At 45.1% G+C, this 25,988-nt stretch overlaps 1 protein-coding gene across 4 annotated transcripts in view; it reads right to left on the minus strand.

The window, feature by feature from the left end:
- Window positions 1-25,988, minus strand: part of LOC132391741 (netrin receptor UNC5D-like) — a 775,452-nt gene that overhangs the window by 195,876 nt on the left and 553,588 nt on the right. For all 4 annotated transcript variants that reach the window (XM_059965319.1, XM_059965334.1, XM_059965310.1 and 1 more), the window contains one exon: window positions 10,648-10,812. In XM_059965319.1, coding sequence (XP_059821302.1) covers window positions 10,648-10,812 — 165 coding nt within the window. The remainder of the gene's footprint in view (window positions 1-10,647; window positions 10,813-25,988) is intronic.

The following is a 25,988-nucleotide window of genomic DNA, read 5'->3' on the forward strand; positions in this document are numbered from 1 at the left end:
GGGAGGCTTTACCTGTGATAGACTGGGCCATATCCAGTACTTCTTGTACAATTTTCCCTTCAAGGGCATTGTTGTTTCTATACCAAGCTGTGATGCAGCCAGTCAATAATCTCTCCACTACACATCTATAGAAGAATATTGAGGGTTTGTAACTGTCCCTGAACCTGGTGTTGTGAGTCCTGAGGCTCCAGTACTGCCTTCCTGACAGCAACAGTGAGAAGAGAGCATGACCTGGGTGGTGGGTGAGGAGGGCCATATCATTCACTCCAATGACACTCTGTGCCAATGATTTTGACTTTCTGGCCATTGTCTTGAAGAGCCAACTAATTACTCCAAGAGGCTTCACTCTATCCCCAAAAAATGTCCAAGCTGCCTGAGAAACTTCCAGACCTGATCAACAAGGTTTTGGGTTGTATCATGGACTCACATGGCTAGAAAAGTGCCACACCCTTAGTGTGATGAGAGGCACGTTGCAGCAGGTAGTGCTGCTGCAAGTGTCCTGGCTTCAATCCCGACTCTCGCTGCTACCTGGGAGAGGTTTTCTTGTTCCGCTTGTGATGTGGGGTTTCCTCCGAATGCTTCCGTTTCCTCCTCCCTTATCCCAAAGATGTGCTTGTTGGTAAATTGACTGGCTGCAATAGATTATTCCAGGTGCGACTCGAGGCGGGAGAGCTTAACGGACTTGGGGGAGGTGAGCCGAGGGGGGGTATGTGAGTTTGGGGTGGGGGAGGTGAATCATAGGAGGGTGATTCATGGGGAGGGAAGTAGGGGGATGGAGGTGTGGGTTGGGGGGAGATAGGTTAGTGGGGAAGGTGTTTCAGATGGGAGGTAAGGGTACTCAGTTGCGAGTCAGGGGTGTTCAGGTATGGGGGAAGAGTTTTCTGGAGGAGGGGGGTGCAGACTTATTCCAGGTGTACATCAGTAGTTGGAGAATCGGGTGGTGTTGATTGGTGCGTGAGAGGAATGCTGGGTTTGCTCTGAGAGCCAGTATAGACCCAATTAGACAAACAGCCATCTGCAATATTGTAATGTGAATATGACAAGAAACGTTAAAACATGAAGTTGCCAGCTACCAGCAGGAAACGGCTGGCAAAACCCAGGCCAATGTTCAATTTCATACTTACTTGACAGAGAAAAAAAAGATGCACATCTTCATCAAAAGAGGCATCGGTGACAGAACAGACAACTCTTTTCAACTGGATAAGGAGGGTAGGAAAGGAGTAATACATAGCTTTTCTGTATATCTGTCCATAATTTAGTAAGGTGTCAGAAGAAATAAAAATAGACAGAGTTATTGCAAAAATAGGTATGTCTCACAAATAACAGCAGGGTCTTGGAGTTCTCGACAGCATCTAAATAATGATAGAGATCGGTGGATGACAGGATATACCTAGGCACCTTATATCTATTTTATAAGATTTTGAAGGAGCTTTGGGGAACGATTATCCCGGCTTCAGTCTGGTATGACAGAAGTAAGGTGAAAAAAAATCTTGCAGAAAATAACTTCTAACGATAAGGCAAATTTAGATTTAGATAAATCGAAAGCGTCACGGGAGATTGAAGCATCGAGACAGCAGGCAGGCAGTGTACAATGATGTCAAAAGACAGCCCCCTGCATATAAGCAATCACACTCTCTCTCTCTGTATCGCTCTGTCTCTCTCCCTGTTTTTATCTTTGTCTGTCTGTCTGTCTCTCTCTCTCTCCTCCTCTCTCTCTTTCTCTGTCTCTCTCTGTATCTTTCCCTGTCTTTCTATCTCTCTCTGTCTCTGTCTCTCCCTGTCTCTCTTTCTCTCTCTGTCTTTCTCTATCTGCCTCTCTCTCTCTCTCTCCCCCTCTCTGTCTCTCTCCCTGTCTCTGTCTCTCTCCCTGTCTTTATCTCTCTGTCTCTCTCCCTGTCTCTTTCTTTCTCTGTTTTTCTCTCTCTCTTTCTGTCCTTGTCTCTCTCTCTGTCTGTCTCTCTCTGTCCCTGTCTGTCTGTCTGTCTCTTTCTCTCATGAATGACAGACTGCTTGTCCTCAGGTCAGGGGAGCTTGGACAAGCGACGCGGCAGATGGTAACATCAAAACGGCAAACTGTTGGTCTCCTCTCTTGCTGTTGCAGGAATGTTATCTCTCTCTCCCTCACTAGTGAGAGAGAGAGAGAGAGGGAGCCTGCCTGAGATGTCAAAGTGTTGGGATGGACAGTAGTTTTTGATAGACTCTAGGTAACGGTCTCTGGGGGCTTTGCTATGCATGCTGGGTGGTGGGGAGTGGTTGATGCTTTTCTGGAGTGTGGGGGGAGGGGGGTTCTTTGATGTTCTAGCATTTTCTGTCAATCAGTCATTTGGGTATTTTTTTCTGTTTCATAGCTGCATGTGAAGAGGAAGGATTTCAAGTTGTATACTATATACATTCTCTGATGTTAAATCAAACCATATAATGCGGCAGAAAGAACATCTGAATCAGAAGCAGAGGAAATTTACAATGGATTTTAGCAAGAATTGGGTTGTCAAAGATTTAGTGAGTTTTAGTAATGCAAAGTGAGGGAAGTGGTCAATTCATTATAACACTGAGTGTGAGAAACGTTGCATGATGCCTCACAGAAACAGCTCTTCGGCCCATCTAGCCTGTGCCAAACCATTTAAACTTCCTACTCCCATCAACCTGTACTGGGACCATAGCCCTCCATATCCCTATCATCGATGTACCTGCTCAAACTTCTCTTAAACATTGAAATCAAGTTCGCATGGACCACTTATGCTGGCAGCTCTTTCGACCCTCTGAGTAAAGAACTTTCCCCTCATGTTCCCCTTAAACTTTTCACCTTTCATCCTTAACCCATGACCTTTAGTTGTAGTCCCGCTCAACCTCAGTGGAAAAAAGCCTGCTTGCACTTACCCTATACCCTTCATAGTTCTGTATACCTCTATCAAATCTCCCCTCAGTCTTTTATGTTCCAAGGAATAACACCCTAACCTATTCAAACTTTCCTTGTAGCTCAAGTCCTCCAGTCCCAGCAATATCCCTGTAAATTTTCTCCGTACTCTTGACGTTATCTCAAAAAGTTCAGGCTTAGAGTAAATTTATTTTCAAAGTATGCAAAGGTTGCCATATACTAGCTTGAGACACACACAAAATGCTGAAGGAACACAGTGCGCCGGGCAGGATATGTGTAGAAGAGTAGAGTCGACGTTTCGGGCCAAGACACCAATCCCGATGAAGGCTGACGGCCCGAAATGTCAACAGTACAGTTTTCCGTAGATCCTGCCTGGCCTGCTGAGTTCCTCCAGCATTGTGTGTGCTGCTTGGATTTCCAGCATCTGCAGATTTTCTCTTGTTGGTGTTATACTACCTTGAAATTCATTTTCTTGCAGGCACTTACAAGGAAAAAGAAGAAATACAATAGAATTTTATGAAAAATTATCCACAGATAAAGTCTGATAAACAGCCAATGTTGAAAGAAGATGAACTGCGCAAATAAAAATAATACTGAGAACGTGAGTTGTAAAGATTCTGTGATTACGTGAGTCTGTAGGTCAGAGAATCAGTTCAGAGTAGTGGTGATTGAAGTTGCCAATGCTGGTTCAGGATGCTGATACGAGGAAATCTGCAGATGCTGGAAATTCAAACAACACACACAAAATGCTGGTGGAACACAGCATTTTGTGTGTGTTGTCAGGAGCCTGAGGGTTGAAGGGTAATAATATTCTTGAACCTGGTAGCGTAGGACCTAAGGCTCCTGTGCCTCCTGCCCAATGCTAGTGGCAAGAAGAGGACATTGCATGGATGGGAAATGGGGGGTGGGGGTGGTATTTGTTGATTGATGCTGCTTTCTGGTGACAGTGCTCCATGTAAATGTACTTAAAAGTGGTGAGGGCTTTGCCTGTGATGTACTGGGCTGTATCCACCATCTTCTGTAACCTGGGCAATTGTCTTGCATGCCAGGCAATGACGCAGACAGTCAGTGTACTCTCCACTATGCGTCTATAGAGGTTTCCCACAGTTTTTGGTGACGTGCCGAATCTACACAAACTTCTAAGAAAGGAGAGGGGCTGAAGTGCCTTCTTTGTACTTATGTTCGGATCCTAGGAGAGATCCTCTGAAACGTTAACACCAAGGAATTTAAAGCTACTGGCCCTCTCCATCTCTTGAACAGGAAGATTGAGGTGAGCTTTATAGTGTTTGGAAAAATGAGCAGTTTTTAAGATGAAATAAAATTCACAGTGAGATCGGCGGGGTAGACGCGGAGAGGTGTCTGATAGCTTGAAGAATCTAAGCCTTAGGGCAAGTGAATTGTCTATTTTTCCCTTTCCACTCCTTGTGGCGCATCAGGCGTTAACCCGGCTGTTTCTTTAGCATTTGTCTGAGTTGCTAGCTTGGTGCTCAACCCAGCACAAATGGGAAGTGTGCAAGGACCCAGCCGGAGCTGAACCGAGGACCATTTGCCTCCAAGTCTGGTAATGATGTCAATACCGGCCGGCATTACATTTTTCCTTTGGGTCGTTGGAAACTTTTGGAATTTGCCCTAATGATCAATGATCTCGTCACTGAGCGAAGCAAAGGCTGAGGTCCCTAGATTTTAAGTGTGAGGGAATCAGTGGGAAGGTGAATAGGGAAAATTATCAGCTATAATCCAGTTAGATGGCAGAGCAGGCTCGAAGATCAGCCTGACTAAACCTGTCTCTATTTCTCATGGCTTCAGTGGAGAGAAATTAACCAGTGATCTATACTGTACAAAAACATAGAGAAGCAGGTTTACCTATTTACATTAGTCCATCATATTCTGCCATTCCATACTATACGTTGTAACTATGTTGTTTTGTGCAGGTCTTGTAGCTTTAGTTTTTGGTCTTGTTTTGTTTGGTGGATTTGGAGCTCCTTTCCGGGAAACACGCTAAGACGGTAGCGCGATATTAATATGCAGCAGCCTCTCTGGACTCTGGATTGGGGATTGCCAAATATTATGTGGATTTTCTGGTGTAGTCTATTTTGTCATGTGCTTTGTTGATATCATTCTGGGGGAACGTTGTCTCATTTTTTAACTACATTGTATTTGTGGTTTCTAAATGACAATAATCTGAATCTGAATAACCCCAAAGGGGATGTGTATGTAAAGAGTTTATAAGCGAGCTTGTACTTGTGCTAGTGAGTGCAGTAAGGCTGAAGCAACCTCCTTGTATTGGATCAAGGCTTCGTCCTGTCCAGCAGGTGGTAACTGGTGCATCTCCCACTCTTCAGAAATAGAAAGGAAGCAGCTCATTTTACCACAAAGGATGGAACTGGTAGGTGAGGTAATCACAGCCTCACACTCAGCTATGAGCAATTAGGGGTAGTGACAGAGCAAATCCACCTTGGATTTGGAAGAACAGAAGGCTCCATTAACCCTTACACGTAGGAGGCCACTTGGCCCATTGCTTCAATGCTGGCTCTCAGGGGAGCAATCCTATTAATCCCATTTCAATCTTATTACTAAGTACTTCTGAATTCTCTCTGAGTTCTCCCTTATGTCCATCAATTTCCCTTTTTTCTCTTACATTAGGGGCAACTTAGAACAGCCATTTAATGTACCAGCACATCTTGGAGACAAGGGAGGAAACTGAAATAATTAGGGGAAGCCTGCATGGTCACAGGAAGAAGATGCAAAATCCAAAACTCCACACTGACAGTGCCGGGAATCAGGATCAAATCCAGGCTGCTGGAGCGCCATCGGCTCTGTCAAACTAGCTGAAGATCATGGGTTATGTGTGTCCTGGCTGCACCTTCTGTGACGAGAGACCTTGACAAGGATGGTTAGGACCCAAATGCTGGAGTACCTGAGGCAAGAATCGAGACGTGGTATAAAGCTGGAATGAGGAACAAGCACAAACAAAATGCTAGATGATATCTCTGGTTGGGCTTACGTTTGAGCACCAAGGCTCCATTCAGGTGCTCTTTAAGTACTCAATTCCTGGTATCAAAACGAGATTGTCAATTAGCGGGATGGTCCTGAACCCTTAAAAGGGCTGCACCAGCTAACTGTACTCTGTCGAGTTGGAGCGTTAGACCCAGAAGCTGGTGAAGTTGGGTGCATCTCGTTCCAGAAAGAGTGGCAGAGGATACCCAAATCGGCACTCAAACAGTGGTATCTCATTTACTGAACGCTGTCAGGTGTTGTGTGCAACCTCTGCCCACATCAAATGGTCGCACCACTCATCAGTTTTCTCTGAGGCCAGGCATCTTAGGGTTCATTCCAAATCTTGATTGATCCGCTCCATCTGGCTGTTGGACTGCGGGTGAAACCCAGAGGAAAATCTTACAGAACGCCCTCCAGAAATGTGATGCGAATTGTGGACCACAATCTGTTGCAATGCCCACTGGGAATCCATGGATCCTGAAGACCTGGTCCACTACAATTTTGGCCATCTCAGCCACAGATGGTACCTCACAGGCAGAGGGTGGAGAAGCCCTTGAGGTTGCACATGTGGTTCTTTGTTCCGGGCGCACTTCTTGCATGCCTGCATTTTTTGCCGAATCTCTTTTATTATTCTAAGCCCCCAATACCTTCTCTTGATGAACTTGAGAGTCGTGGCAGTCCCTGTGTGAGTGGTCATTCTTGATGAATGTCCCCACTGCAGTACCTGGGACCGAACTGAACTTGGGACATCCAGATAAATGGACTCATGCATATCTTGGTCAGAGCTGTCAGTGGAACCGCCACCAAGCTGAGGTTCCTGATGAACTTCCGGTAAAAGTTGGCAAATCCAAGGAATCATTGGACTTGTTTCACAATGGATGGTGGTGGTTAATCTCTGACTGCCTGGATCCTGGTGGGGTCCATCTTGAGATTGCCAGTAGAAATGATAAAACCTGGAAATGAAATGGTGGTCATGTGAATTTTAGACTTCTGCAACTTGATGTAAAGTCCATGGTTTAGAAGCCTCTTTAAAATGTCCTTGACATGAGTGACATGCTTCTCCTTGGATTTTGAAGAGATTAGAATACTATCCAAGTAGACGAAGGTGTAGATATGGAGAGTATCCTGGAGCACGTCATCTATAAAGGCCTGAAAAAATTGCTGAGTGTTTGTAAAACTGAAAGGCATAACCAGTTTCTCATAGTGCCCCGTTGGTTTTCCACTCATCACTCTTGTTTCAGCGGACCAGATTGTATGAACTCTGCAGGGCTAGTTTCATGAGTACTCTTGCCCCTTGGAGAACCTCAAAAGCCATATTCATGAGTGGAATGGGTAACAATTCTTGGCCATTATGCGTTTTAACCCTCTATAATCAATGCATGGTCACAGGGTCCTATCTTTCTTTTATACGGAGAAGAAGCCTGTGCCAGCAGGTGAGGTGGGGGACCAAATTAAACCTACGGCAAAAAACTCCTTCATATATTCTTCCATAGCAACACTCTGGGCCTGAGTGTGTGTATTGTCGATCTCATGGAGAACAAGTACTAGGCAGGTCTATAGCACAGTCGTAAGGTCGGTGTGGTGAAAGAGTTGAGGCCTTTTCCTTGCTGAAGACCTCCTCCTAGTCCTTGTTAACAGAAGGAACTGCGATTGGTCTGGGTGTTGCAAGCTCCTCAGAACATTCTTTCAAGGATGACTCCTGAGGTTTCTGAGGTGGCAGAGGTGATTTAATAGACTTCAAAGTCTCCTCCCCTAAGTCCACTAAACTCCTTTGTTGAACAAGTGGCCAAATCAGTGACCAAATCCTCATCGGTATCCTCAGTCAGTGGCAATGAGGTGCTACAGATGATTCTTGTACCCTAGGGTAAGGGCTCCAAGTTTGTGCGTTTCCTTTCGTTGTGTCCAGGTGGCTGGATCCCTTAGGCTTAGCTACAAGAGTCCCCGACTGCTTGGGCATCTCCTTGGTCTTCACCTGAACTAGAGATTCCCTCTCCCTAACTTCAGCGCAACCCCGACTTGACAGAGTCGGGACTTGCACAGTCCTGTTGGTCGGGACCAGCTTGTCAGTCATTGAGGGTAGGAATGGGTCTCCAGGAAGCTTCAGGGTACCCGGCCCCCTTGTTGGTCATTGAGCCTGGGGTTCGGATTCCCACACTGCAAACATACCCTCTTACAATGACTGAACCAAGCAATGATTCTCCCTTCTTTCTATTTCACAGAGGGTTATGCTGGGACAGCCAGGGGTGCCCAAGGGTCAGGGGTTAGAGAGGCAAGTCATTGATGTAGAAACTAATGTCCTCCATATCTGTTCTCATCTGCAAGACCATTGATCCATTGCTGGATCTTCCCAGAACCTAGTGGACGGCTGTCAAAGACAATTGCGGGCATAGACTGACTCAACTTCCACAGTGGTATGTTGAGCCAACGGGTGGTCCCCAAGACAGGAAATTGCCATTTGCCCCAGAGTCCACAAAAGTCTTCACCTCTCTTTGGTTCTTATCCCAGCAGATCTCCGCCTTCACTGTGACACCTGAATCCATGGGGCCGGGAGTCGTGGCAGCTATCGTCACAGTCCTTCTGGCATTGGATAGTCTTAGCAGATCCCCAGGCAGCTGCACCCTCGGACTTGCGGGTACAAAAGATCTGGCTCCCCGCAGTAATGGCAGCAGCCTTGACCTTGGACCATGACCAGCCCATCTCCTGCTCAAGATCTCATGCAAATCGGCTGGACAAGGCTCTCCGCCGGATGAGAGGTCCTGGCACCAAAGAGAGGTGAAGACTTTTGTGGACTCTGGGGCAAATGGCAATTTCCTGTCTTGAGGACCACCCGTTGGCTCAACAATAACACTGTGAAAGTTGAGTCAGTCTATGCCCGCAATTGTCTTTGACGGCCGTCCACTAGGTTCTGGGAAGATCCAGCAATGGAACAATGGTCTTGCAGATGAGAACCGGTCCAAGGTCGAGGAGTGGAACTGCAGAGCACTGAGTCCAGGCTCGGGCTAGCCCTCTTCGGCCTCTTGATGTCGTCCCACTTTCGCTCTGCCAGACCATTATCAAGATGAATGGACCGGTCAATCAGAACCTCTAAGTCCTCTCAAAGCAAGGGCATTCCGGAAATCGCAGCAGTATAGAGTGGCCAAGGCCTCCCTATTCCAGACACTCTCTTAGGCTGAGGTTCGAAACTTGATAGCCTAGTTGGGTGCTGACCATGTGCCTTGTCGTAGCTTCATCATCCAGTTTGAGGCTTGGCTTTCTCCAGCGGGGTGATGGAACACCTTGCTCATGGTGGCCATGATTCCTCTGAATCTGAGCAATCTTCCAACCTTCATTCCCAGTGCAAGCTGGCCCAGGCCAGGGCACTCCCAGTCAGAAGAGAGATGAGGAAGGCCACCTTTCTGTGCTCCTGAGGGAACCAGGTCAGCTGGAGTTCGAGCAGTGAATCATTGAGTGAGGAAGCCACAGCAAGAACCTGGGTCACCATCGAGTCTCTCCGCAGCTGGAAGACGTACTGACTCCACAGAGCCACTGACTGGCTCTCCCAAGCGATTTTGGCTTCTTCCTTGCAAAATCTGATGAGCAGCTCCCTGGAGGTTGTGAATCTCCAGGCTCTGTTGGGTTCATGTTGGCCCAATCGTAAAGTGACACGAGATGCTTTGGACCCAAATGCTGGAGCATTTGAAGCAACAAATGAGACATTGTATCAAACTAGACAAACGCTAGACAATATCTCTAGTTGGGCGTACCATTGAACACCAAACCTCGGTTCAGGTGCTCTATAAATACTCAATTATTGTCACCAAAGCATGGCTGCCACTTAGCGGGATGGTTCTGAAGCATTAAAGGGACTGTGTCAGCTCTCTATACGCCAGGGAGTCAAACCCTGGGAACTGACTAGGTTGGGGGAGTCTTGTAACACCTTCCTGCTTTTAGTCACTATCCATTTGTCAAATATTTATCAACCTCAGATTTAAAGGTAATGAGTAACTTGGAATTAATTACGATTGGAATTTCTACCGGTCCTTGCGTTTTGAATTGCCTCCTGTACAACCTGACCAGTGCTAACTCCTGCCACTACCAATCGCTATACACCTGACCCCATTCAACACCCCCCCACCCATCCCTCAGCTCTGAGCTCCCTACCCAATGAAAGTGGATTTCCTCACTCCTACTTATTACCCTTAAGATGAGGGTTAGTTATTGAGGGAAAATTCAAGTTTTCAGGACAGTCTGCTATTGACTGAAGTGAGAGAAACTAGGCTGTGTCATCTCCTGCAGTAACCCCGGAGCCTTCTGTTCTCCTAAATCTGAGGTGGCTTTGCTCTGCCACTGCTCATGGCCGAGCTTGTCTCCATACATTCTGCCCGACCTGCCGTGATCCTCCTGCATTTTGTGTGTGTTGCTCAAAATTTCCAGCATCTGCAGAACCTCTTGTGTTAAAGCACCACTCAGTCACATGCCTCTCTCTTTCAGTATTTCCCATGTCTACTCAAACCTCTAACTCTTCCTATTCCCACACCCCATTCCATCCCTACAACATCCTTCCTTCCCCTCTCGTCCTGCTTAGACAGCAGCTGCCCCGCCACCTGATCTCTCCCAGGACCACACAATAGTTCTGAATTACCTAAGGCTGTAGCCCCCTCAGTCCCTGCTGTCTCCCTGCGGTTACGCAGAACCAGTCCCCGTACTGGTAGTAAACTCACTCTCAACCTGAACAGCACATTCCAGCAGAGATGATCTGATCAGCAGTCAGTCCTTTGCAGAAGCATTGTACTCACTCTGAACGCACAGGCCTTCTGTACAGTTCTCCGATTCCTGCCCCAGTCCCTCGCAGAACTTTCCGCCATACCTCGGCTCGGGAGCCACGCATGCACGCACCCGCTGGTGTTCACACTCGGGGGAGCATGCTGACCATCCGTTCCAGGGCTCCCAGCCCCCGTCCACTTTGAAAGAAGAAAGAGAACCATTTCGTTTTAGTTTCCAGCGCGTTTCAGTCCGTAGGAGGCAAGATTCAAATCAGAATCAGGTTTAATATCACCGGCATCTGTCGTGAAATTTGATACATACAGTCAGTGGCCATTTTATGAGGTACACCTGCACGTTAATGTAAATATCTATTCAGCCAATCATGTGGCAGTACCTCAATGCATGAAAGCATGCAGATATGGTCATCATATCTCTGACTGGGTGATGCCAAGGTTATCGCAAGTGATAATGACTTAGAAAGAGAGAGAAAATAAAGAGAATGGTAACGCTATAAAGTGCAAGTCAGAGGTGTCTGGTGCCCAGCAGACGAGACAATGTCAACACAGAGAGGAAACCAGAGTTAATATCTCAGGTCAACGACTAACAGCAGAAATGGCGAGATTTGATTTAAGCAGAGAGCGTGAGTTACCTGAAATTATTGAATCTGACATGCCGTCTGGAATGCTGCAATATGCCAGATGGAAAAGCAGGTGTGTTGATATGGTTCCATCTTTCTTGTCTGCCTATTCATCACCACTAACCAATTGAAACCATTGTTCAAATGTCAAAAGCATTGGAATGAGCGAGAGTAGGGACAGCACCAAACATTATGAGAGGGCACAGCCAAGTCAGGGAGGTGTAAACTTTTCCCCATTGCAGTGGCGCCTATAGTCAGAAGGCATAGGTTGAAAACAAAGAACGAAGATGATACAAAGAAGATTTTTTTTCACTTCGAAGGCAGTTGGAGTTTAGGAAGTGCTGACTGAGGGGCGGTGAAAACAGAATGTAGAACAATACAAGCCCTTTGGCCCACAATGTTGTGCTGTCCTTTTAACCTACTCTAAGATCAATCTACAACATAGAACATAACAGCACCAGCCCTTCAGTCTATGAAGCTGTACTGACCTTTTAAACTACTCTAAGGTGAATCTAAGCTCTCCATTTTCCTTTCATCCATTACTCTATGGATTGATTTAGTATGCCTGCAAGGCAATGAATCCCAGGTTTGTATATGGTGACATATATGTACTTTGATAATAAACTAACTTTGAACTTTGAAATTATGCTCCCTCCTATTAGCCATTTCCACCTTGGGAACAAGAAGTCTTTGTTGTACACTCTATCTATGTCTCTTATCAGCTGGTATACAGGTTTCCCCGGCTATCCGAAGGTAGAGCGTTCCTATGAAACAGTTTGTAAGCTGAAATGTCGTAAAGTGAAGAAGCAATTACCATTAATTTATTTGGGAACATTTTTTGAGCATTCCCAGACCCAAAAAATAACCTAACAAATCATACCAAATAACACATAAAACCTAAAATAACACGAACATATAGTAAAAGCAGGAATGATATGATAAATATACAGCCTATATAAAGTAGAAATGTTTTATGTATGGTGTAGTTTCACTTATCAAAATCGGGAAGACAGCGAGCTGAAATCGATTTGGAGAAAAAAATCGGCACGTACACGCATACGCACACACCTGCCCGCACAAGGCTTCACGGTCATTGTAGTCTTTCTCGGGGTAAACACACGTATAAAGCGGGCGTCTTTTTTTTCGTAAAAGCGAAAATCCTCTTTGGTTAGCAAAATCAGGTACTAATGTAGGTCTTTCGTAACAGCGAGCTGTTGTAAAGCGAACGTTTGAAAAACGGGGGCCACCTGTACCTCCATCAATTCTCATCCTCCTTTGCTCCAAAGAGTAAAAGCCCTAGCTTGCTCAACCTTTCCTCATAAGGCACACTGTCTAATCTTGGAGCATTGTAGTAAATCTCCTCTGCACCTTTTCTAAAGCTCTATATCCTATAATGAGAGGTCCAGGATGGAACACAATACTCCAACTGTGGTCCAACCAGAGTTTTAGGCAGTGGGGGCAGAGACTCTCGTTTCAAGGCCACCTTGATGAATGTTTGAATCAATAAGACACGGAAGGCTACAGATCATGTGCTCTTTACTGGGATTAACATGACTGGCGTGGGACTCAGGGATCTGCTTTTTGTGTCTTACACTCTATGACTACAACTCTATATCCATCTTGAATTTGTGTAATCGGTAAAATGACAGCTCCTCCCAAGGTTCTGGAAGTTAGTTCTGCATTGCAAACTCTCTCTAAGCAGTGAACTCGATCCTTTAAAATGTCCTACTCGGTTGGAGATCAAGTGTAAAGCTATTACAATGCCAGCAATCAAGCTTTAATTCCCTCACTGCCAGTGAGGAGTTTGTACATTCTCCCAGTGACTGTGTGGGTTTCAAAGCCAATGTAAGTTTATCATCAAAGTACCTACATTGCATTTATGTCACCATGTACTCCCTTGAGATTTATTTCCTTGCAGGCATTTCCAGGAAAATAGGGAAATACAATAGAATTTATGAGAACAATGACTGACAAACAACCATTTCCTTCAGTTGCTCTGGGTTCCAAACTTAAAAACCAATGGGTTAGTAGGTTCTCAGCAGGTCAGGCAGCATCCGTGGAAACAAACAGTCAATGTTTTGGGACCCTCCGTCGGTCTTGGCCCAAATCGTTGACCGCTCGTTTCCACGGATGCTGCCCAACCTGCTGAGTTCCTCCAGTGTGTTGTATGTGTTGCTTTGACCCCAGCATCTGCAGAGTACTTTGTGTTTAGGTTAGTTGGTTCATTGGTCACATGGGTGTTAGTGGGTGACACAGGCTCTTTTGGCCAGAAGGACCTGTTACCATGGTGAGTTTCTTATAAAATAAAAAAAGTCAATTCAAAAGGCTTCTTGTACCCAGCACTGATGACTCTAACTCCATTAAAGAATCAAAACGGGCAGCAATTTTTAATTAGCATTTCAAATAAAGAGTGAAATACACATTTGAATTAAGTAGTTGCAATATCATAAACATTAAAAGTAAAATAAATATTTGAAATATTTATGTAAGGAATAAGCAGTTTATATATTCAGGGCTAATTAGTTTGCCGAGCAATAATTATGAATGAGCACACCACTAAAAAGACACCCAGATTTTCTATCAGTAATTGTAAGACCTTTGGGTTATTTTCCTGTAGGATTAGTTTTTACAAAGGCTTAAATTCACATAATTTTAAGAGACTTTAGTTTGTTTGCAAACAGCTTGATAAACTTCACCAGATACAGAGCAGCTATTTGGGATCTGGGAATTGCTATTACATGCACAAGTCATAAGGGAGGAAGAGGAGTAGAGAAGGAGTGAAAGGGTCACCAAATTGGGGCAAAACAACACAAGAAAAAGAAGTGTGGGAGGGGAATATCGAGGGGAGCAGCTATCTGAACTTAGAGAAATCAATGTTGAAGGGTCTCAACAGTTTATATTCCTCCACATGTTCCTCCGGCACTTTATGTGTGTTGCTGAACATTTTCCACAATTGCAGAATTTCTTGTCATTCTCAAGTATCTATCCATCTCCCCTTTAAAGGTTCAGACTTATTATATTTCCGCCACTCCTACAGGCTGCTCTGCATATTAAAAATCTTTGTCCTGTGTCTACCCTGTATATTTAGATCACTGTGTGCCTCACTTAAATCAAAGGGGATTCCCTTGATCCACTTAGTCTTACAGGTCACTTTTCACTCTCTCCTTTCAAACATTTTGCTCAGCCCTGCAGATTAGGAAGAAGTCATCATCATTATGTGCCATGTCGTAAGACGGGGCCAATTGTGGCCTTCCGTCTCGTGATTGTTCTCGGCAAATTTTCCTGCAGAAGTGGGTTGCTATTGCCTTCTACTGGGCAGTGTCTTTACAAGAAGGGTGACCCCAGCCATTTTCAATCATCTTCAGAGACGGTCTGCTTGGCGTCAGTGGTCAACTAACCAGGACTTGTGATGTGCACCAGCTGCTCATTTGACCATCCACCACCTGCTCCCATGGTTTTGCGTGACCCTGTTCGGGGGGCTAAGCAGGTGCTACACATTGCCCAAAGGTGACCTGCAGGCTAACAGAAGGTAGATGCACCTTAAAGCCCAATCTCCACCCAGCCACCCAGAAGATGTACATTTTAGGATAGGTTGGTTAAGTACTGGTACATATGAAAGAAAAGCTTAAAATGATATTTAGTTTGAGTTAAAAGATCTGGGTGATATGGGGTGGATTGTCTCCCTTTGTTGCTTTCATAGATTCATCATGTTTTACAACAGGGAAACAGGCCATTCAGCCCACTCAGCCTGTACCAACCAACTAGCACTCATTTATACTAAAGAGTTCCTCCCTATGCCTTGTGGCACATTGGGCAGCAAACTTGGCACTTCTTTAGCATTTGTCAGTTTTTTATGAGGCAGAGTTGCTAACTCCACGCTCAACCCAGCATGGACAGAAAGCGTGCAAGGAGCCGCCTGGATTCGAACCCAGGACCACTCACTTTGAAGGCTGGAGCGGATGTCACTGCACCTCCAGCTGGCTATACTCATTTATACAAATCCTAGCCTGTTCTCTCCATATCCTCTTGCTCCCCACCCTCACACGTTAGATTCTACAATTCAGTTACACTCTATGAATGCTGCTATTTGCCCCATCTTGGGGCTGAGGGAGGAAGCCAGGGCATCCACAAGAAACTCCACACAGACAGCGCCCGAGGTCAGTACTGGACCTGGCTCTGTTACTCTATCCCGGGGGTTGCCGTGGACCAAAGGGTCCACGGACACTAAGTCTGGGATCCCTGGTCTAATGTTATCCTGATGTGTAAGCGATACAGCACATGCAAAACAAAAAATCACAGGGAAAATAGAAAGAAAATGGACAGGTATGGGTTAGTCATGTTACGTGAGTGTTAGTTTCTGTGTAGGTCGAAAGCTGCTTCTACGGTGCCAGTCATCAATTGGCTCATTTAAAGGATGCAGCTTCTCTTCCCAGTGGTTGCCTTGTGTGCCATAGCACTGGTGTCTCGTTTCAGACAACTCAGGGTAGAAGAATAGCTCGTGCGGGAGACTTGCTCTCTCTCCTGTTATCTCTGGGGGCTCTTCACACTGAGGTTACAACCTGTGCTGAAGAACCACTGGGGAAGTTTGCTCCAGACTCGCACTCTTAGCTAACTGTTTGTATAGACTATTTAGTTTTGTAGTTTGTGTAATTTGGGGGGACTTAGATGTCAGGTTGAATCTTTTACTGTTGGTTAATAAATGATAAATATACTCATTCATCATCGGGGTCTTCTGTCTCACTCAACAAACCCGTGAACCTGCTTCCATGCAAAAAGTTGACAGTGGAGCTGCCGTAGGCCGCCTTTCTTCTAAGCCTGTCAAGTTCTGACTGTACATGTACAACATGATAGAAAGGCTGAATTTGTAATATGCTCCAGCAGAGATTCCTACACTCCTCCGGATAATTTTGACATTGTGCAATAATATAAACTAATTCCTTTTTATTTGTCAGTGCTTTAGTTTTAATGAAACAGAATTATCATATGAAAAGGATTTATTTAAATCATGTTCATGAAACAGACACTTTTTCCCTGTCATGTTCTTAAAGCCCTGCTAAAGGCTGCTGAAACAAGGCTCGTTATTACATGAAGGTGCCTTGAGTGGACGTATCAGGAGATTAATTACATGATGGAAGGGTTACAAGGAGATACCTGGATCTTGAGGTTATAATGACAATTGGGCGCTACGGTAACATAGCAGCCAGCACAATGCTGTTACAGCTCGGGGCGTTCTGGAGTTCAGAGTTCAATTCTGGCGCCATTCTGTAAGGAGTCTCTGTTCGTCCTTCTCGTGGAATGCGTGGGTTTTCTCAGGGTCCTCTGCTTTCCTCCCACAGTCCAAAGGCTAAGGGCAGCACAGTAGCGTAGTTAGCACAACGCTTTACTGTTCCTGCGACGCAGGTTCAATTCCTGCTGCTGGCTGTAAGGGCTTCTCCGTACGTTCTCCCCGTGACCGCATGGGTTTCCTCCGGGTGCAAAGATGTACGGTTGGCAGGTTAATTGGTCATTGTAAATTATCCCGTGATTAGGCAAGCATTAAATTGAGGGATTGCTATGTGGCACAGCTCGAAGGGCCAGTAGGTCCTACTCCGCGCTATTTCGCTAAGTTAAAATAAACACGTAGAATGATAGTGAAACTATCAATATTTGTCATGACTGTGCCTGGAAAATGACCAAAATCTTGGCAGTTCTAAGGTCCCAAAGTTTCTGTCAATGATTCTCTCCAGCTCCACGTTAGAAAATAAGAGCATAAGAAATAGCAGCAGGAGTAGGCCACCTGGACCGTCAAACCTGCTCCGCCATTCAATAAGATCATGGCTGATCTGGCCAGGGACTCATCTCCACCTACCTGCCGTTTTCCCAAAACCCTTAATTTCCCTACTATGCAAAATTCTATCCTACCTGGTCTGAAATATATTTATTGAGGTAACCTCCTCTACCATTTCATTGGGCAGAGAATACCACAGATTCACCACCCCATGGAAAATGCAGTTCCTCCTCATCTCCATCCTAAATCTTCTCTCCCGAATCTTGAGGCTATGTCCCCTAGTTCTAGTGGAAACAACTTTCCTGCCTCTATTTTATGTTGCCTCATAATTTTATATGTTTCTATAAGATCTCTCATTCTTCTGAATTCCAGAGACTACAGTCCCAGGTGACCCAATCTCTCCTCATAGATTAACCCCCTCATCTCTGGAATCAACATGGTGAACCTCCTCCAAAGCCAGTGTATCCTTCCTCCTTAAAAGTTGCACTTTTAAGCCTCCTCCCCCACTACCTTCAGGATTAATTTCATCTTCTTCCATTCACATCTCTTCCAGACGACCTTTACACCTGCTCTCAGCTGACACCACCACCTCTTCCTTCATTCAAACTCTCTAGATCTACATACTACCACTGACCTTATTGTTTATTCTCTCCATGACCTTTTCTCTCCTCTTGACTTACTCTAAGACTTGTTTCTAGTTGGTTTGGTCCAGCTGCTCCTGTTTCTTCCCACATTCCACACATACGGGTTAGGGGGGTAAATTGGTCACATGGGTATAATTAGGCGGTGCAGGCTCTATTGGTTGTTACCGTGCTATATCTCTAATAAAAGCACATCATTGGACGTAGTTCTTAGCAGTTCTGAAGAGAGGTTATCATTCTGAAAGGTTTTTCCCTCTGCACCAGACTCAATTGCTGAGGATATCCACCAAGTTTGATTTTTGTTTCTGGTATCCGACATTTGCAGCACTTTTTATGAGGAGAGAGACTGCGATGGGTTTGTGGGAACCATCTGCCTCATTTATTATTATGCACAGTGGTGTTGGTTTGCAAAGCCAATGATGTTTGGTTGAGATGTTTTTGATTCATGTTTTCTTGGTTGGAGTCACACTCATAATGCACAAAAACAGGCCCCTTGCGCCAATGAGAACATGCAGCCATCAGTCATCCATCTAAACCTCTCCCATGCTTTTCTTCTCATACAGTCCTCTTCAAAAGTCTTAGATTTATATATATACACACACACACACACACACACACACACACACACACACACACACACACACACACACACACACACACACACACACACACACACACACACACACACACACACAGATAGATAGTTAGATAGATAGGTTGCTAGAGCCAGGGTGCCTAAGACTTTTACACACTACTGTACATTGATTACAATAGGAAGGTGTTTGTGAAACTAAAGTAAAAGCGCTTAGTATTAGTTCAGTAAAATTAAGTGTTACTTGGTAACTGGGAAAACATAATATATATAGTACTGTGCAAAAGGCTTGGGCACATATATTTAGTTAGGGTGCCTAAGATTTTGCACAGTTTTGTATTTGTCAATGAGGAGCAGAGAGCAAGTTTGTAAATCTGGCGGGAGCAAAGGTTGTTGGGAATAGAGAGGGTGGAGCGACGTGGAGGGGTGTGGGACAGTTGGCAGCGAAGGAGTGCCAAAGATGGGGATTGGTGAGGGTGCAGACACACCCAGCCTTGAGACACCAGGCAAGGTCATTTGATTCTATACAATTGGTTTATTGATCATTACGGAATGTCTCTCTGGTGCTTCCCACTCTCTCCTCCCCTTTTCCCAACCGTGGTTACCCTCTCCCTGCCCCATTCCCACTCTTAGTCTGCAATAAAGACATATCAGAATCAGGTTTATTATCACTGACAAATGTTATGAAATTTGTTTCTTTTTGCGGCAGCAGTACAGAGTAATACATAAAATCACTACAGTACTGAGCAAAAATCTTAGGCTCCCCAGCTATATGTGCACGTGCCTAAGACTTTTGTGCAGTACTGTACTCCCATGTGCTCATCCATATTTTACCCTTATCTACCCCAGCGTCAGTGGGCAGTGAGCAATTAACCTAGCAATCTGTAGGTCTTTGGGACGTGGGAGGAACCAGAGCACACAGAGAAAGCCCACGTGATCACAAGGAGAACATACCGACAGCACTGGTCAGGATTAAACCACGGGTGCAGGGGCCATGAGGCTTTGCCTCGACCAGCTATGGAACTGCGTCTCTCTATGGTCTGTTGTTTAGAGGTAATGATTTGTCTCTACAAAAGAAAGTGAAAGAATGAAGGTATTGGGGCAAATTTTGCGAGCTATGCTCGGGCATTCCAAAGGGAATAGTCGGCTCTCGGGTCAGTATGTCCTTGATCTATGCCGGTCAGTCCAGTGGGACCTGAGGGACTGCTGGCAGATGCATCACTCCGCTCTGCCACTGCTTCCATTTGGATGCCAGCAACACATGGCTAGGAAGCCGGAACGTGTGCAGAGGACAGGGATGCTGCGTGGGACTCCAGGGAATGAGTTATAGAAAGAGGATGGAACTTTTTCATTGGAATGTAGGAAAATTAGATTGAGGTGTATAAGAATATGAATGATGTACATGAGGTAATCACATAGCCTCTATCTGAGAGATGGGAAATCAAGAACTGCAGGATATACAGTACTGTTCAAAAGAACATATATATAGTTAGGGTGTCTAATACTTTTGCACAGTACTACACATTCACAGTGAATCCGATTCAGAATCAGGTTTATTATCACCGGCATGTGATGTGAAATTTGTTAACTTAGCAGCAGCAGTTCAATGCAATACATAATCCAGCAGAGAGAGAGAGAGAGAGAGAGAGAGAGAGAGAGAGAGAGAGAGAATATTAATAAATAAACAAGTAAATCAATTACATATGTTGAATAGATTTTAAAGAATGTGCAAAAACAGAAACACTGTATATTAAAAAAAGTGAGGTAGTGTCCAAAGCTTCAAGGTCCATTTAGGAATCAGATGGCAGAGGGGAAGAAGCTGTTTCTGAATCGCTGAGTGCGTGCCTTCAGGCTTCTGTACCTCCTACCTGATGGTAACAGTGAGAAAAGGGCATGCCCTGGGTGCTGGAGGTCCTTAATAATGGACGCTGCCTTTCTGAGACACCGCTCCCTGAAGATGTCCTGGGCACTGTAGGCTAGTACCCAAGATGGAGCTGCCTAGATTTACAATCTTTGTCAGCTTCTTGTGCAGTAGACCCTCCATACAGTAATGCAGCCTCACATGGTACATCCATAGAAGTTTTGGGTGTACTTGTAATCTCTTCAAACTCCTAATGAAGTATAGTCACTGTCTTGCCTTCTTTATAACTGCATCAATATGTTGGGACCAGGTTAGATCCTCAGAGATCTTGACACCCAGAAACCTGAAGCTGCTCACTCTCTCCACTTCTGATCCTTCCATGAGGATTGGTATGTGTTCCTTTGTCTTACCCTTCCTGAAGTCCACTATCAGCTCTTTCATCTTACTGACGTTGAGTGCCAGGTTGTTGCTGTGGCACCACTCCACTAGTTGGCATATCTCAATCCTGCATGCCCTCTCATCACCACCAGAGTTTCTACCAACAAAGGTTGTATAGTCAGCAAATTTATAGATGGTCTTTGAGCTACGCCGAGCCACAATATCATGTGTATATAGAGAGTAGAGTAGTGGGCTAAGCATTCACCACTGAGGTGCGCCAGTGTTGAATGTCAGCGAGGAGGTTATGTTATCACCAATCCACACAGACTGTGGTCTTCTGGTTAGGAAGTTGAGGATCCAATTGCAGAGGGAGGTACAGAGGCCCAGGTTCTGCAACTTCTCAATCAGGATTGTGGGAATGATGGTATTAAATACTGAGCTATAGTCGATGAACAGAATCCTGACGTAGGTGTTTGTGTTGTCCAGGTGGTCTAAACTCGTGTGGAGAGCCATTGAAACTGTACCAGTGAGAGGGGGGAGATTTAATAGGAACTTGAAGGGCAACTTTTACACCCTGAGTGTGGTCCATACATGGAATGAACTACCAGAGCAGGTGCATTAACAATGTTTAAAAGGTACTTGGACAGGACCACGGATCAGAAGGGTTTAGGACTGGGGTCCCAACCATTCTTATGCCATAGACTTCTAACATTAACTGAGGGGTCCATGGACCTTGGATTGGGAACTCTTGGTTTAGAGGAATGAGGGCTGAACATGGGCAAATGGGTCTAGCTTGGATGGGCATCTTAGCAACACACACAAAAATGCTGGAGGAACTCAGCAGGCCAGGCAGCATCTAGAAAAAGAGTATAGCTGATATCAACTGTACTCTTTTTCTAGATGCTGCCTGCCTGGCCTGCTGAGATCCTCCAGTGTTTATGAGTGTTGCTCGGATTTCTGGCATCTGCAGATTTTCTCTTGTTTTTGATTGGATGGGAATCTTGGTCGGCAATATTTCAGCCTGTTAGAATTCATATTTCAGCCTGTTAGAATCTCCCATCTTTATGCTTTATAACCTCACTCTATGCTCCATTGTCAACCAGACCAGTAGATCAGAGACATATAGAAACATCTTTAGCCCCTCACAGAATTTGACAGCAGGCTAAGCTCAGTGCCCGAGCCTTGTTCACAGTTACAAAAGTGATTTTGATGTTGGGGATTTACAGACTCAGGGATCAGGAACATTTTTTTTTATTTGTTCATTCACAGGATTTAGATGTTGCTGGCAACTAACTGTCAGCATTTGATGTCCATCAGTTACCCTGCCTGAACTGAGGAGGTAGTCAAGAGTCTTGAGTCTGGAATCACATATAGACAACACTGGGTAGGGACATTTGTAAATCAGATGGATTTTCGCAGCAATCCGGATAACATCACAAGTTTTAATTCTTGGTTCATTACTTGAATGTAAATTCTCCAGTTGCCATGGAGAGGATTAAGCTTACATCTCTGAACCACTACACTGCTGCTATTTTAGTTATTGAACCAAACTGCTCTTGTCCCCCATTTTCAGAGGCCTGTTTCTGACTTTTCTGCCTAGATTGCCCAACAAATAGAAATAATTTCTTCCCTCTTACCCGATATTTCAGTAATTGAACAAAAAATTGCAATGGAGCATCTAAATTTCAAAGGCTTGCTTATGCAGCAATGTTTACAAATTTAACCCTTGGTGCTCAAGATCCAGATATCAATTCTACACTATCTCCAACGCTGATTCATCCTACCTAACTTGTATTGGCCAAAATTGAAGCAGAGCTCAGAGTTTGCCATACACAAGGCAATAGAACACAAATGGGTATCCTTAGGATATTCTTCAGAGTCCAACATTCGTGTGACCTAGTAACCTGTTACAGTAAATGAATAATTGAAAGTAATACAGTATGTTTCCATTTATCATTGAACTAAGACAGAATCATAAGAATCCCTGATAATTAATTGTGAAGTTTCAGTAGGTTTGATTTATGGCTACCATCTGCACACTCAAGTCACCTTGCTCTGTCCAATATGACTGATTGTGCCTATAACGCTCCAAGATATCAGCGATCCTCCAGTTGATATGCACTTTCAAAGCCAGCAGGGAACAGTGGACTAAATAGCCTCCTTTACCATTGCAGTATTCTCAGTGGAAACTCTAAGTGATGAGCTGTGTTGGAAATCACTGTTTTTAAAGTACACTTCATAAGATATTAGATGAATTAATGTAACACTATAGTTGTAGTATAATTACTTGAACATTTACTGAAGTTGTATTTTAATTATAATTTCTACTATTTAAACAAACTCGTGTATTTTTCACAGTATGTGGTGGTTCTTACTGGAGGAGGTACAGTAATTACATCTTTCATTGGCTAAGTATGAGCACATGACACATGATGCAATTGGGCAACCATTGATTGGTTTACTTTTATCTAAGGAATTTCTGTTGGCTGGATCTTCATCTTCACTTTTTATCTTCACCTACTTCACTATTCATTCATCCCTGTTTTGTTTCTCAACACTTTACTTTGTTTGCTTAGTATCTGTATATCTGTTTGTATTTTAAAATAAACAATCACAAAGAATTAAGACTGCTCACTCTTCTTAACTCCTGGAAGAACCCTGAGATCAAAACAATAACAGAGACACAACAGCTGCTTCCCAGGGGCACGTCATAATTGGTTGAAATATTGAAGGAACTGACAAAAACATGTGCTTGGTCAATAATGGTAGATATGAAGAAACAATAGAAGACTATCCACAGAAGATTCTGCAGATGCTGAAAATCAGGAACAACTCAAAACAACATACAGCATCGATGGGGGGAGATCGATGATCGATGAGTCCCTTCATCAGGACTGGAAGGAGTATAGAATAAAAAGAGTTGGGGAGGGGGAGAAGCACAAGCTGGCAGGTAATGAGGAAGGTGGGTGGGTGGGGCAGGGGAATGAAGCAAGAAGCTGGGAGGCGATAGGTGGATGTGGTAAAGGGCTGAAGAAGAAGCAATCTGATAGGAGATGACAGTAGACAATGGAATAAAAGGAAGGAGATGAAGAACCAAAAAGAGATGGTGGGCAAGTCATGAGGGGAGCAGAGGGTGATGAGAAGCAGTGAGGTGGGAGAGGGGTATACAGGGGGAAACAAAGGTGAGTGGTTACCGGAAGTTAAGAGAGGCTTTACTCTCTGGAGAGAAGGAGGATGAGAGGAGACATGATACAGGATATTAAGAGGAATATATAGAGTGGACAGCCAGTGCCTCTGCTCCAGGGCACCACTGCTCAATACAAGAGGAAATGGCTTTAAGGTAAGGGGTGGGAAGTTCAAGGGGGATATTAGAGGAAGGTTTTTTACTCAGAGAGTGGTTGATGCGTGGAATGCACTGCCTGAGTCAGAGGTGGAAGCAGATACACTAGTGAAATTTAAGAGACTACTAGACAGGTATATGGAGGAATTTAAGGTGGGTGTTATATGGGAGGTAGGGTTTCAGGGTTGGCACAACATTGTGGGCCGAAGGGTCTGTACTGTGCTGTACTATTCTATGTCCTATGTTCTAAGTTAGACGAATATAGCACAGTGCAAAAGTCTTATGCACACAAACATATAGCTCGGGTGTCTATGACTTTTTCACAGTACTGTTATTGGTTTAACAAGGAAGGTGGTAGGGAAACAGAAATGAGCACTTAGCTTTGTATTAGATCAGTAGTATTAAGTGGTTAACTGGTAACTGAAAAGACATAATATACAGCACAGTGCCTTAACTATATATATGTGCCTAAAGCTTTTGCACAGTACTGTAGATATTAATACTGCCAGACTGGAGACTACCAAGATGGAATGTATAATGTTGCTTCTCCAACCAGCTCTTGTCCTCATTGTGGCAGCAGAGGAGGCTGTGAACAGATATGTGGGAATGGGAATGGGAAGTGGAATTGAAATGGGTGACCACTAGGAGATCCTGGCTGTTACCATGGACAGAGTGAGGGTGCTCAATGAAACAGGCCCCAATTTGCGTCAGGTCTCATTGATTTAAAGGAGGCTGCACCAAGAGCACCAGGTGCAATAGGTGACCTAAACATACTTGCACGTAAAGCTCCACGTGGATGGACTGCTTGTGGCCCTGAGCGAGGAGGTGTAGGGGCAGGTGTAGCACTTGTCACACTTGCGGGGAGAGTTGCCAGGAGGGAGGGGGGGTCAGCGGGGAGGGATGACCAGACAAGGAGGTTGCAGGGAGAGAAGTCCCAACAAAAGGTAGGGGTGGTGAGGGGAGAAGGTAATGCTTGGTGATGGGATTTTGCTGGAGGTGGCGGAAGCCGCTGAGAATGATGTGTTGCATTGCGGAGGCTCGTGGTGTAGATGAGGACAAGGGAACCCGACCCCTACTATGCTGGGGTGGGATGGGGTGAGCAGGTGAGCAGGAAATGGAAGAGATGGAGGTGAGTGCAGCTTTTATAGTAGTGGTAGAAAAGCTCCATTTTCTGGAAAAGGAAGAGAACATCTGGGATGTCCTGGAATGGAAAACCTCATCCTGAGTGCTGGTGGATGTGGATGCAGAGGAACTGACGGGTGACCATCTGGTCTAGTCTGAGAGATCAGCTGATGGAGTAACCAGTGCACAGTGGCTCTGGGCAAGCGCTGAGGTCTTCCGAGGAAGTGAGAGTCAGTGTTGGGCATAGATTGAGGTGTCTCTGTAGGAGAAGTAGCCCACAGTTTAATTAGAGGGCGTCTACCATCATCCTTTGAAGTGACCAGTTATCCACCCTCTTGTAAAAGATGGGCGATAGGGTGGAGATACGTCACTACCAACCGAGGTGTAAGGTGTTCCTTCCCTCCACTCGCCTGTAGGTTACCCTTAAGAAAGGTGTAGCACCTGGTTAACCCATCCCCCCCCGAATCAAGGTCTGGTGAAGCCATGGGAACAGGTAGTGAGTGGTCGTATGAGCAGCTGGTGCGTATCACAAGTCCTGGTTATGCGACCCGCTGACACCAGGCAGACAATCTCTGAAAGTATTGATAATGCCCGGGGACGCCCATCTTGGTCACGGCTGGAAAATGAGTGCACCTTCGGGGTTCTGAGGCTTTGTGGCCCCGGGGATGAGTTGATCCTACGCCAGTGTTGCGGGAGGAAAATGGAACATTCAGAAGAGTGGATCAGCTGTCAGGGGCTCGGTGAATCGCGCACCCTCTCTCTCTTCCCCTCATTGGTGGTGGGTGGGGGGGAAGAGCTTGTTGCTGATTCTTGAGTCAGAGAAGTTGTGAAAAAGCAACGCAGCACCGTAACTCAGTGAGTTGTTCTGGTCTCCCCTCTTGCTGTGAAAGGGTTTCACCTCTCTGTCCTTTTATTAGCGGGAGAGAGAGAGAGAGAGAGAGAGAGAGAGAGAGAGAGAGAGAGAGATGGATAGCCTGTGATATGTTGAATTGTCCGCTGAACAACTAGTTTTTATTGTAGTGCCAAACATGGTCT

Source organism: Hypanus sabinus, chromosome 1, assembly GCF_030144855.1.
Source record: "Hypanus sabinus isolate sHypSab1 chromosome 1, sHypSab1.hap1, whole genome shotgun sequence".
Classification (NCBI taxonomy): Eukaryota; Metazoa; Chordata; class Chondrichthyes; order Myliobatiformes; family Dasyatidae; genus Hypanus; species Hypanus sabinus.